Raw genomic sequence first — 12,292 nt, forward strand, 5'->3', positions numbered from 1 at the left:
TCCTGGACGTGTGGCTGTGTAATCGGGGTTCCTGCACTTGTGCTAAGCAACAGGTACGCTTGGTCTGTGGCAGGGGTTCCTGCAGCTGTTGCTAAGCAACAGGGAAGCCTGGATTTGTTGCTGTGTACGGAGCTCTTGTACCTTTTAACTATACCTTTCTGTAATCCGGACTTTTTGATAAACCGGCACCACACCAGTCCTGTCGGTGCCAGATAAAAAAAGAGTTTCCTGTGCATGGTAACAATGATAACCCAACCTTTTTAATGACACCTTAATGTATGCAATCATTCTATCGATCATTTCAACACAATAGTCAATTGCCAAACTAAGCGGGCAAGGAACAAGCAGTTCATATTCAAAATTTTACCTTATACTTTTGTTTCAGTTGTTTTGTTTGTTTCTTTTCTACCTCGAAGGTTTGATGTTGTTCTGTAGCATCATCAGCATAATCTACCTACAAGAGCAAAGAAACTGGAGTAATTACACCAAATGTCATGATTCCTATAATCTCCAACCTCAAGCCACGCAACAGCCAGGAAGCATCAATAAATTGTCACTTTTATCTTTAGTATTAAAGTTATTCAAATATTAAATTAATAGATATAAGCTGGTTAAACTGCACATGCAGAACCACACATATATACATAAAATTTGCTGCTTTGCAATGGTCTGCTCTCTCGAGAAGATGAAACAAAATCCCAGACATTGCTTCACAAAGTAGCATTCCATTTAACTGTATTTTTCATTTTAAAGCCATTTTATTATTACTGACTTGAAATACAATTCAATCTGTTCACATTTCTTTCTAGAAAATTCTGGCATAAATTTTAGAATTTGACAGCAAAATAAAATCATAATACTTCCAATAATGAAAAACAAATGTTGAACAAAATGGCCTGAATAAATGCTGCACAAATAATAAGGATTGGACAATCAACATAACCTTGATTTGTTGATGTTCCATAATAAAATATCCATTTCATTTTGATACAGTTTAAACAGCTGTTATTAGCATCTTTCATATTGTTGCTAATATAAACATATATTACAGTGTTAGGAATTATTGCTGAACACATATAAAACACACTTTTCACCAAGAACCTTTTCTTAATTTGTTTACATTTAACACTTCAATGTAATGCCTACAACAACCTTCACACATTTTGAAAAAGCTACAGTTGTGATTATTATTCCACCCTTAATAATTAAAGATTTGGCCTATACTTTACATTGTCATTATATAGCACAGCGCACTTTCTTGGCACAAATCACACTAAACATGAATATTGCTAAATAATAATGGTGCTGGACGTTTCAAGATCCTATTAATGTCAACGTTGAACTCAAAGGCATTTTGATAAATTATACACGTCAGGCTTTATCCATGATGGTCATCATTATCACAAGAACAAAGGGTACTTGGGTGGGTTAATGCTCTCTAAGTGTACATTTTAATATATATAAAAGTGATGATGATGAATGGCCTCTTGGGATCTCATCATTAGTTCCAAACATTGTTGTTTTTCAATTTTTAACCTAAGAGCCACATCACATATTGCTTTGTGGCACAGATAATTAGCTGAAAACTAACACTTAAATAGGAAAGTGGGAACTGTACTATAATTATCTCCTTTAACAATTAAAAAATATGATGCACCAATAAAGTGACATAGTGAGTTGCTGTTCCAACACATGCTAAGACACAAATTTCTGCCTGCAACTCCTCTGATGGAGGAGATACATTTGCTTCTTTTTGCCAATGTTAACAAAAAAGTCAACATCAGTATAAAACGGGGAAAAGAGCTTCATACTGGCTGACTTTTCACACTGGAAAACTCTAACCTACTGGTACAGAATTTAAGATAGTTGAAGGTGGCTCTTACTGTCAAAGAAGTACTGTCCAGCAAAGCCCAATGTTCAGCAGAGGAGCACACCCACTACACATAACCCAAACCACATGCCAGGAAGTTGGTCTGGAAGATATAACAGACAATTAACTGCCATTTCCATCAACAACTGGTTATGATAGGAAGCCCAGAAAATAATGTAGGGCACGCTGGCAAATAAAATGCAGCATTCAGCCACGGGTTCAAAAGGACCACGCTGGTGGAGAGCCACAGCAACGGAAGACAGGTCGGCCGTGATTTTGCCAGCGCTCAGAGAGGCAGGTCAGAGGTTAAAGTCCTTTTCATTGATGGCAAGTCCCGAACCCGCCGCCGACCCCCCTCCAAACAGCCTTCTCAAGTGTCGGGTTCCCGATTTGTGAATGGACCCGACACCTAGCAGTGGGAAACGGATTAAAGGCAATTACCTGCCTATTAATGGTGACTTTGATCTACATATAGATTGGGCTAACCAAATTAGTAACAATAATGTGGAGGAGAAATTCCTGGAGTGTATACGAGATGGTTTCCTGGACCAATGTGTAGATGAACCAACTAGAGATCAGGCCATCTTAGACTGGGTATAATGTAATGAGAAAGGATTACTTAGCAATCTTGTTGTATGAGGCCCCTTGGGTCGGAGCGATCATAATATGATAGAATTCTTCATTAAGATGGAGAGTGAAGTAGTTGACTCAGAGACTAGGGTCCTGAATTTAAATAAAGGAAACTACGATGGTCAGAGGCGCGAGTTGGGTAGAATTGATTGGGGAATGTTACTCAAAGGGTTGACGGTGGATAGGCAATAGCAAATATTCAAAGATCGCATGGATGAACTACAGAATTTGTTCATCCCTGTTTGGCATAAAAATAAAACAAAAAAGGTGACTCAACCGTGGCTAACAAGGGAAATTAGGGATAGCAAAAGATCCAAGGAGAAGACATATAAATTGGCCAGAAAAAGCAGTAAACCTGAGGATTGTGAGCAGTTTAGGATTCAGCAAAGCAGGACAAAGGGATTAATTAAGAGGGGGAAAATAGAGTATGAGAGTAAGCTTGCAGGTAACATAAAAACTGACTGTAAAAGCTTTTATAGATATGTGAAGAGAAAAAGATTGGTGAAGTCAAGCATAGGTCCCTTGCAGTCATAATCAGGGGAATTTATAATGGGGAACAAAGAAATGTGAGGCCAATTAAATACATACTTTGGTTCTGTCTTCACAAAGGAGGACACAAATAACCTCCCAGAGATGTCGGGGAACATAGGGTCTAATGAGAGGGAGGAATTGAAAGAAATCAGTATCTGTAGGGAAATGGTGTTAGGGAAATTGACGGGATTGAAGGCCGATAAATCCCCAGGGCCTGATAATCTACATCCTAGGGTACTTAAGGAAGTGGCCCTAGAAATAGTAGATGCATTGCTGGTCATCTTCCAAAATTCAACAGACTCTGGAACAGTTCCCATGGATTGGAGGGTAGCTAATGTTACCCCACTATTCAAAAAAGGTGGTAGAGAGAAAACGGGGAATTATAGACCAGTAAGGCTGACATCGGTAGTGGGGAAAATGCTAGAGTCCATTATAAAAGATGTAATAGCAGAGCACTTGGAAAACAGTGACAGGATCGGACAAAGTCAACATGGATTTACAAAAGGTAAATCGTGCTTGACTAATCTACTGGAATTTTTTGAGGATGTAACTGGTAGAATAGATAAGGGAGAACCAGTGGATGTGGTGTAGTTGGACTTTCGGAAGGCTTTCGATAAAGTCCCGCATAAGAGATTAGCGTGTAAAGTCCCTGTTCCTGGGACCAGGGACAGGGTCGCTAGCAAGGCTTAGGAAGCTAAGCAGAGACCAGGCCTGGTTAGTACCTAGAGGGGTGACCATCAGGGAAGACCAGGTGCAGAAGGTCATGGAAGGAGCCCTGAGGAGGGGCGGTTGGTGAGAAGGTCACGGAAGGAGCCCTGGGAGGGGTGGCTGGTGGGCTGAAGATTGTCGGACAGGAGGAATGGTGGAAATGGAATGGCGGCGCACACAGACGCAGCGGCTTTGCTTCTCCCAGGACGGTGCTATTTACATTTAATGTTAATGTTATTTGTACTGGACTCATGGGAGCTTGCAAGATCACATTTCGTTGTGCATTGTACAATGACAATAAAGTTGAATTATTATTATTATTATTGGGGGCAAGGTACTGACTTGGATAAATAACTGGTTGGCAGACAGGAAGCAAAGAGTTGGAATAAACGGCTCTTTTTCCGAGTGGCAGGCAGTGACTAGTGGGGTACCGCAGGGACCGGTCCTAGGGCCCCAGCTATTCACAATATATATATAAATGTTCTAGACGAGGGAACTCGATGTAATATCTCCAAGTTTGCAGACGACACAAAGCTGGGTGGGCGTGTGTGCTGTGAGGAGGATGCCGAGAAACTCCAGTATGATTTGGACAGGTTGGGTGATTGGGCAGAAGCATGGCAGATGCAGTATAATGTGGATAAATGCGAGGTTATACACTTTGGTGGCAAAAACAGGAAGGCAGATTATTATTTGAATGGCAATAGATTGGGAGAAGGGGAAGTGCAAAGTGACTTCTTGTGCACCAGTCGCTGAAGGTAAGCATGCAGGTGCAGCAGGTGGTTAAGAAGGCAAATGGTATGTTGGCCTTCGTAGCGAGAGGGTTCGAGTACAAGAACAAGGATGTCTTACTGCAGTTGTACAGGGCCTTGGTGAGACCACACCTTGAGTATTGTGTGCAGTTTTGGTCGCCTTATCTGAGGAAGGATGTTCTTGCCATGGAGGGAGTGCAGCGAAGATTCACCAGACTGATACCTGGGATGGCAGGAATGACGTATGAGGAGAGATTGGGTCGATTGGGCTTGTACTCGCTGGAGTTTAGAAGAATGAGAGGGGATCTCATTGAAACTTATAAAATTCTAACAGGACTGGACAGACTAGATGCAGGAAGGATGTTCCCGATGGCCGGGGAGTCCAGAACCAGGGATCACAGTCTAAGGATAAGGGGTAAGCCATTTAGGATAGAGATGAGGAGGAATTTCTTCACCCAGAGAGTGGTGAACCTGTGGAATTCTCTATCACAGAAGGCAGTGGAGGCCAATTTATTAAATATATTCAAGAAGGAGTTAGATATATTTCTTAAGGCTAAAGGGATCAAGGGATATGGGGAGAAGGCAGGGACAGGGTACTGAATTTGGATGATCAGCCATGATGTCATTGAATGGCGGAGCAGGCTCGAGGGGCCGAATGGCCTACTCCTGCTCCTATCTTCTATGTTTAACAGGTACTTGTCAGTAGTGTTCAGCCTGTTTTCGATTTTCCCGCTTCTGGGTCGGGTTTCCCGACGTCCGGAAACCATGCCAGGTAAGTGTCGCGTGTTGTGAGTCTGGTGTAATGTTTGTGAAAAGATGACAGCTGCAGAAGTGGTGTGAAGGATGCAATGTTGCACATGGTGAGTTTCAGAGCAAAGGAAATGTTGGTTACTGCATTTTTAAAACATATACAGATTTCTTTAGCTTACAAGTTTTTAAATCCAACTATATGTCCATTGCCACCTCATTGGGAGAACCTCTCTCACCAGTGACAGATCGTTTCTGTCATCTCACCTGCAGCTGCCATCTATTCCAGCATATGGAAGGAGTCATTGGAGAGTCTGGGTGCAATAGTTCACCTTTGTGCAGTGATTGTCAGTGTTCTCAGCACCTCAATACTGTCAAACACTCAGAAATCAACTGTCAAAATAAAATTGTGCACGGTCCCTTTAAGGAAACTGCAGATGACGTGTCATCAAATGATGTCATCAGGCCTGCTTCCTGTTAATTGGCCGTTTAGCCCACAGGGCGGGCTTAACAAGGCCAATCAAGGGAAAATCACATCTGTGGAGCAGAGGCAGTTGGGGGCGGGACCGGAACCTGGAAACCAGCTGACCCGCACCCATCCCGACATCAAACAGAAAATCGCGGCCATAGAGAAAGCTACAATCCAACTGTCGGTCTTGAGAGTCTACAATGATAATAGAGGCTGAAATGCAGGGGCGTAGGCAACAAATAAAAAATTTATAGTTTTGGACACCTGATTAGCCAAAGGGCATTAGAGTCAAAAAGAGGACACAGCATAGATTAACCAGGATAATGCCGAGAAAGGAAACTGCAGTTAGGAGAGATTTGAGATACTAGCAGACTTATTCAGCCAACCTTTATAGAACCCACTTGATTTTCATTCTATTGATTTCAATGGAATGAAAATCGGGCAGATTCTACAACAAGTGGTGATCCACTCTGCCAGTTTACGTCCCCAATCGCCTCCTCTCCGCCCCCCCCCCCCCGCCACAGCCCCAGACAATGCTCAGCAGGTCAGACAGCATCTGTGGAGAGAGAAACTCTGACCGTCTGATGAAAGGTCATTAACCTGAAACGTTGGGCGCGATCTTGCCAGCCCTGAGGAGGCGGGACTGCCGAGAAAATGGCAGAATCTGGGGGCGGGTACCCATCCCGTCCCCAACCCGCCTCCGTGCCATCTTCCCAGGTGGTGGGTAGCCGATGGATAAGTGATGGGTGCAAGTGTGGAGGGGTGAGTATGTGAGGTAAGTGGAAAGTGTTAGAAAATGTTTACTTACCTTTGTTTTTTCCTGTAGGCTTCAATCGTTGGGGATGCGGAGAGTCTCGCATCTCCGTGGGAGAGAAACAGGTGGCTGCTGCATTCTCCGATGCAACAACCATCTAATTTCTGCTAAAGAAAGACATTTGATGAGGTCTTGAATACAAGAACTCATCAAACTACAGAGAATGTCAGTGTTTGACAGCTTCACAGAGTTGTCAAACGATGACAATTCATCTGTCAAACATTTTTGACAGATGAAACGTCATACGCTGACGTTCTCTGTATCCGGCTTCCCTTTAATTGGCCTGCTCTTAACCTGCTGGGTAGGCTTAACAAGGTCAATCAAGGGAAAATAGCGTGGGTTGGCCGGAAGTCGATGGAGGCGGGACAAAAACCCGACAAGTGGGACTCACGCCTCCAAAAGCTTCCCATTGGCAAAATCCAGCCCGTTTCTCTCTCCACAGATGCTTTTCTGACCTGCTGAGCATTTTCTGTGTTTATTCCCACAGACATTGTCGAATGGGCACAGCAATGCCTGCAAAACTGTTGGTGGAATTTTGGCGGATGTAGCTGTTGTGTATGTACCTTTAAGAGAATAACTGGTCTCAGACTGCAATACCGGCAGTGACCACCCCTGTATAAAAGACGCTAGCGAGCCTCTGTTGGTTAGATTCGTTTATGCCTTCCACCAGTAAAGATCGTTTTGTTTTCTCTCCTGCTAGTCCGTGTCTCAATCATTCACGGACTTAACACTGGCGACGAGGTAGAAAGAACTTACCTGCAACTCAGCAGCAGCTCCGACGACGTTGAAGGTCGGAAGAAAAAAAAATAGAGTCCATTGAAACTCGAGGAACGGGCGTCGACCGTCAATCATCGGGTTCAAGGCTTTGCAGGAGCGACTTTCCAGAGCCAGGCTGGGTTCCTCGGTCCGTGGTTTCCCAGCTAATCGGGCTGGTGGCAGGTAGTGCTCTGATCCTTCCTGGGCTGCAACGGGGCCGGGCAGCGAGTCGGGAAGCAAGGAGAGAGAGAGGGTGGAGCATACAGGGCGCGGCCGGTGTTTCGAAGCTGGGCAGCGTTCGGACCTCAGAAGAGGGAGGGAAGTGTTCCAGAGGGTCCGCTCCACGACGGGAAAATAATAAAAGAAAAAGAATACGCGCAAGAAACCGTGGAAAGCAGCGCTAACAACAGCGGGGGAAGAAGGAAAGCGCGGGAGGCGCCATTTTGTTAAATCAGAGAAGAAGGCAAAGCGCGGGAGGCGCCATTTTAGATTTGCAAGATGCCGAAGACTGGCTGTATCACTGCTTTTGATAATACATTAGAGGACTGGACCACGTATGTGGAAAGAGTCGAGGTATATTTCGAGGCAAATGAAATAGCGGAGGGGAAAAAGGCATCAATATTGCTAAACGTAATGGGCGCTAGAACGTACGGCCTATTGCGGGATCTGATTACTCCAGCCAAACCGAAGGCGAAGAGTTTTAACGAAATTGTTGCTGTTCTACAGGAGCACTTAAACCCTGCACCGCTGTTGATAGCAGAAAGATTTAAATTCCACAGGAGAACTCAGCACAAAGATGAGAGCAATGCTGAGTATCTTACGGAACTACGCAAGCTATCAAAGCACTGCCAGTTCGGAGCAGGACTGGCAGATACCCTACGGGACAAATTTGTCTGTGGACTCCTGAGTGAAGGAACACAGAAGAAGTTACTCGCAGAAAAAGAGCTGACACTAGATAAGGCTTTCAGCGTGGCAGTATCGTATGAAGCAGCAGCCAGGGGAGCTGCAGAAATTCAACAAAAACCACAGGAATACGGCACCCACAAAATGACACGGGGATTTGCAAAATGTTATCGCTGCGGCAGAACTAACCATGACCAGAAGGACTGCTGGTCCAAAGACAAAATATGCAGACAATGCGGGAAGATTGGACACATTGCACGAGTTTGTAGGTCTGGGAAGAAGACCAGCGACAACAAAAAGGCTACTAAGGAACCGTACAAGAAAGTACAAAAGATGACGGACAGTAGTTCCGAAGACCAGATGAGCGATAGTGAATCCGAGAACAGGAGATTAAGCTGTCTCAAACTTCACAATGTAATCGCAAAAGAGGATCACCGAACCATTTGGGTCACCCTCACGATAGCAGGGTCCCAAGTTAAAATGGAATTGGATACAGGATCAGCGCTAACCGTCATGAATCGACGAGACTATGAGCGGCTATTTTCACACATACCCTTGAGAGAGACATCCATCGTCTTGACGACATATACGGGGCAAAAAGTATACCCCAGAGGAAAAATAAGGGTGCCTGTCGAATACAATGGCAAGGAAATACGGAAATTGTATCTCTACATACTGCCAAATGGTGGACCACCGTTATTGGGACGGGAATGGATCAGGAAGATAAACTTAGATTGGCATTCCATTCATGCAATGACGGTGGACGGTAAAAAAGATGAAGACGTCACTCCTGGACGATTGTCAACAATCTTAGCTAACGCCAAAGAGGTATTTCAACAAGAACTGGGCACGCTTAAAGGCGTAACCGCCTCGTTAAAAATAGAAGAGAATGCAGTTCCCAAGTTTTTCAAAGCGAGACCGGTACCATATGCAATTCGTCCAGCCATCGAGGCAGAGCTGGAGAATCTGGAGAAGGCGGGCGTGTTGTCTAAGGTCGACTGGAGCGAGTGGGCGACACCCATCGTTCCTGTCATGAAAAAAAACGTTCAGCAATAAGTCCGGAGAGCCAAGGAAGATTCGCATCTGTGGGGATTTCAAGGTGACGGTGAACCCTGTCCTTCACATAGTACAATATCCTCTTCCAAGGATAGAAGACATCTTCGCCTCACTGTCTGGAGGGAAGCGTTTTACAAAAATTGACCTAGCACAAGCATATTTGCAGATGGAGGTTGAAGAGTCCTCTAGGAAGTCTCTCACGATAAACACTCACAAAGGTCTTTACCAATATCATCGATTGGTATTCGGAGTAGCATCGGCTCCGGCGATATGGCAAAGAGCGATGGAACAAGTCCTGCAAGGGATTCCGGGGACTCAGTGTTACTTGGACGACATCCTTGTAACAGGTGAAGATGACAGTGAACACCTTAACAACCTAGAACAGGTGCTCACTAGACTACGGGAACATGGGCTGCGAGCCAACCGCCCCAAGTGCGAATTTTTAAAGAAACAGATATCGTATTGTGGCCACGTGATTGATGAAGAGGGGTTACATAAGTCCCCTGACAAAATTGAAGCGGTTGTTAAGGCCCCAGCGCCTGAAAATGTGTCGCAACTGAGGTCATTCCTCGGGTTGGTGAATTACTATCATAAGTTTTTGCCGAATTTGTCGACAATTCTGCATCCACTGAACGCCCTGCTATGAACGGGGGTAGCATGGAAATGGAGCGATGATTGTAAACGTGCTTTTCAGAAGAGTAAGGACTTAATCACTTCGAAGGAAGTATTGGCTCACTACAACCCAGCACTGCCAATCAGGCTGGCGTGTGATGCGTCTCCCTACGGCATTGGGGCGGTACTGTCACATAAATTCCTTGATGGTTTAGAGAGGCCGATAGCTTTTGCGTCACGCTCGTTAACTTCTGCCGAGCGTAACTACGCCCAGATTGACAGAGAGGCCCTCAGCCTAGTGTGGGGGGTGAAGAAGTTCAATCACTATCTGCACGGTCAAAAATTTACTCTACTAACCAATCATCAACCTCTTGTCTCCATTTTCAACCCTCAGAAGGGCGTACCGATAATGACAGCACAACGGCTGCAGAGATGGTCCCTTTTCCTAGGGGCACACCAATATGACATCGAGTACAGGGGAACTAAACAGCATGGAAATGCTGATGGATTGTCACGTCTACCGTTGCCGGCGGTGGAAGAAGAAGACCTTGCAGTGGATCCAATGGAGTTATTCCACTCGACCATAGTCGAATGTCTCCCTGTGACGAATGCAAACATAGAAAAGGAAACACGGAATGACCCGACACTATCACGGGTCTATGATTTAACGGTGAAGGGATGGCCAGCACATGGCGAACCACTGCTGCCAGCATTTTCGTCAAGAAGAGAACAGCTGTCAGTGTGCAGAGGAACCTTGATGTGTGGATCCAGAGTAGTAATTCCACCGAAGTTGATGGATAGAGTGCTCAATGAGCTTCATGAGGGTCATCTGGGTGGGGTAAAAATGAAGAGCTTAGCCAGAGCGTTTGTGTGGTGGCCGGGAATCGATAGAGAAATCGAAGAGATGACCAAGAGCTGTGCAGGATGCCAGAAGGTCCAAAACGCCCCACCACAAGCTCCTCTGCATCCATGGGAGTGGCCCTCATCTCCATGGCAAAGGGTGCACATTGATTTTGCTGGTCCCTTCATGGACTCGATGTTTTTAATTGCGGTGGATGCACATTCAAAGTGGCCAGAGGTAATAAAAATGTCCTCAACCACCACGGAAAAAACTATCGCAGTTTTACGAACCATATTCGCCAGGAATGGGCTGCCTGAACAGATTTGCTCTGACAATGGACCACAGTTTGTGTCTGAAGAGTTCCGGAGGTTCTTAAAGAACAATGGTGTTAAGCATTACACATCTGCCCCATATCATCCAGCCACTAATGGATTGGCCGAGAGGTTTGTCCAAACATTCAAGAAGGCTATCAAGGCAATGTGTAATGAAGATATACCCCTACAACACAAGGTGGACAACTTCTTGTTTGCCTACCGGAATGCGACACATGCGGTTACCAACCAAACTCCAGCCATGATGTTCTTCAATCGAAGACTACGATGCCGCTTGGATTTGGTTAAGCCAAACGTTCGAAGAGATGTGGAGAACAGGCAGTTTCAGAATATGAATGAAAGGCCGACCAGGAGCTTTAAGATAGGTCAACCAGTTTTGGCCCGGGACTACCGCACTGAGAAATGGCAGCCAGGAACGATTTGTACACGACAAGGACCTCTCATGTATACCGTGGACGTTGGGGAGAGCATTGTAAGACGCCATGCTGACCAGATTCTAGAGTCACTGGAAAACGTCAACTCCACACCACGATCTGATACACCTGGTAATGAAATCGACGTTCCAATTGCAGCTACCGCAGAACCGGTAATATTGGAAGCAGATGAACCAAACAACGACATTGATTTCGACTCAACATTGCCAGAAGAACCTGATACTCCAAAGAGGCGTTATCCAGACAGAATCAGGAAGCCTCCTCAAAGACTGAACTTATAATTGCTTAAACTTAACCAATGTATCTAGCAACAGTAATTGTGATTGTAATTCGTTATCATTAGTGTTAAATGAATGTTATGTACTGTTTATCTAAAAGGGGAGGAATTGTTGTGTATGTACCTTTAAGAGAATAACTGGTCTCAGACTGCAATACCGGCAGTGACCACCCCTGTATAAAAGGCGCTAGAGAGCCTCTGTTGGTTAGATTCGTTTATGCCTTCCACCAGTAAAGATCGTTTTGTTTTCTCTCCTGCTAGTCCGTGTCTCAATCATTCACGGACTTAACAGTAGCCAATCAGGCTTCTCTGGTTAATGATCACTCTGGCATGCCTTCTTTCATGCAATAACATTAATTTGGGTGCTTCTGATGAATGCAGAATGCAGCAACAATAGTCAGAGTCTCTGCTTGCAATAATCACCTGTCAAAATGAGATCTCGGCAACTTTGTATGCACCTTTACATGTTTGGATGCTGAAGGGTGCGCGCAGCGCAATTCTCGCACATGACAATCTATCTGCCATCCCTTCGGTAGTCACTGTCCTCTGCCCGGGGGATTCCC

General features: G+C 45.0%; 1 protein-coding gene across 2 annotated transcripts in view; it reads right to left on the bottom strand.

Moving 5' to 3' along the window:
* The window catches only part of znf804b (zinc finger protein 804B), a 1,078,762-nt gene that overhangs the window by 797,457 nt on the left and 269,013 nt on the right, over positions 1–12,292 (bottom strand). For both annotated transcript variants that reach the window (XM_085987922.1, XM_085987930.1), the window contains exon 3: positions 368–454. In XM_085987922.1, the coding sequence (XP_085844048.1) occupies positions 368–454 (87 nt within the window). The remainder of the gene's footprint in view (positions 1–367; positions 455–12,292) is intronic.

Source organism: Somniosus microcephalus, chromosome 5 (assembly GCF_052327205.1).
Source record: "Somniosus microcephalus isolate GS21.2 chromosome 5, FLI_Smic_1.0, whole genome shotgun sequence".
NCBI lineage: Eukaryota > Metazoa > Chordata > Chondrichthyes > Squaliformes > Somniosidae > Somniosus > Somniosus microcephalus.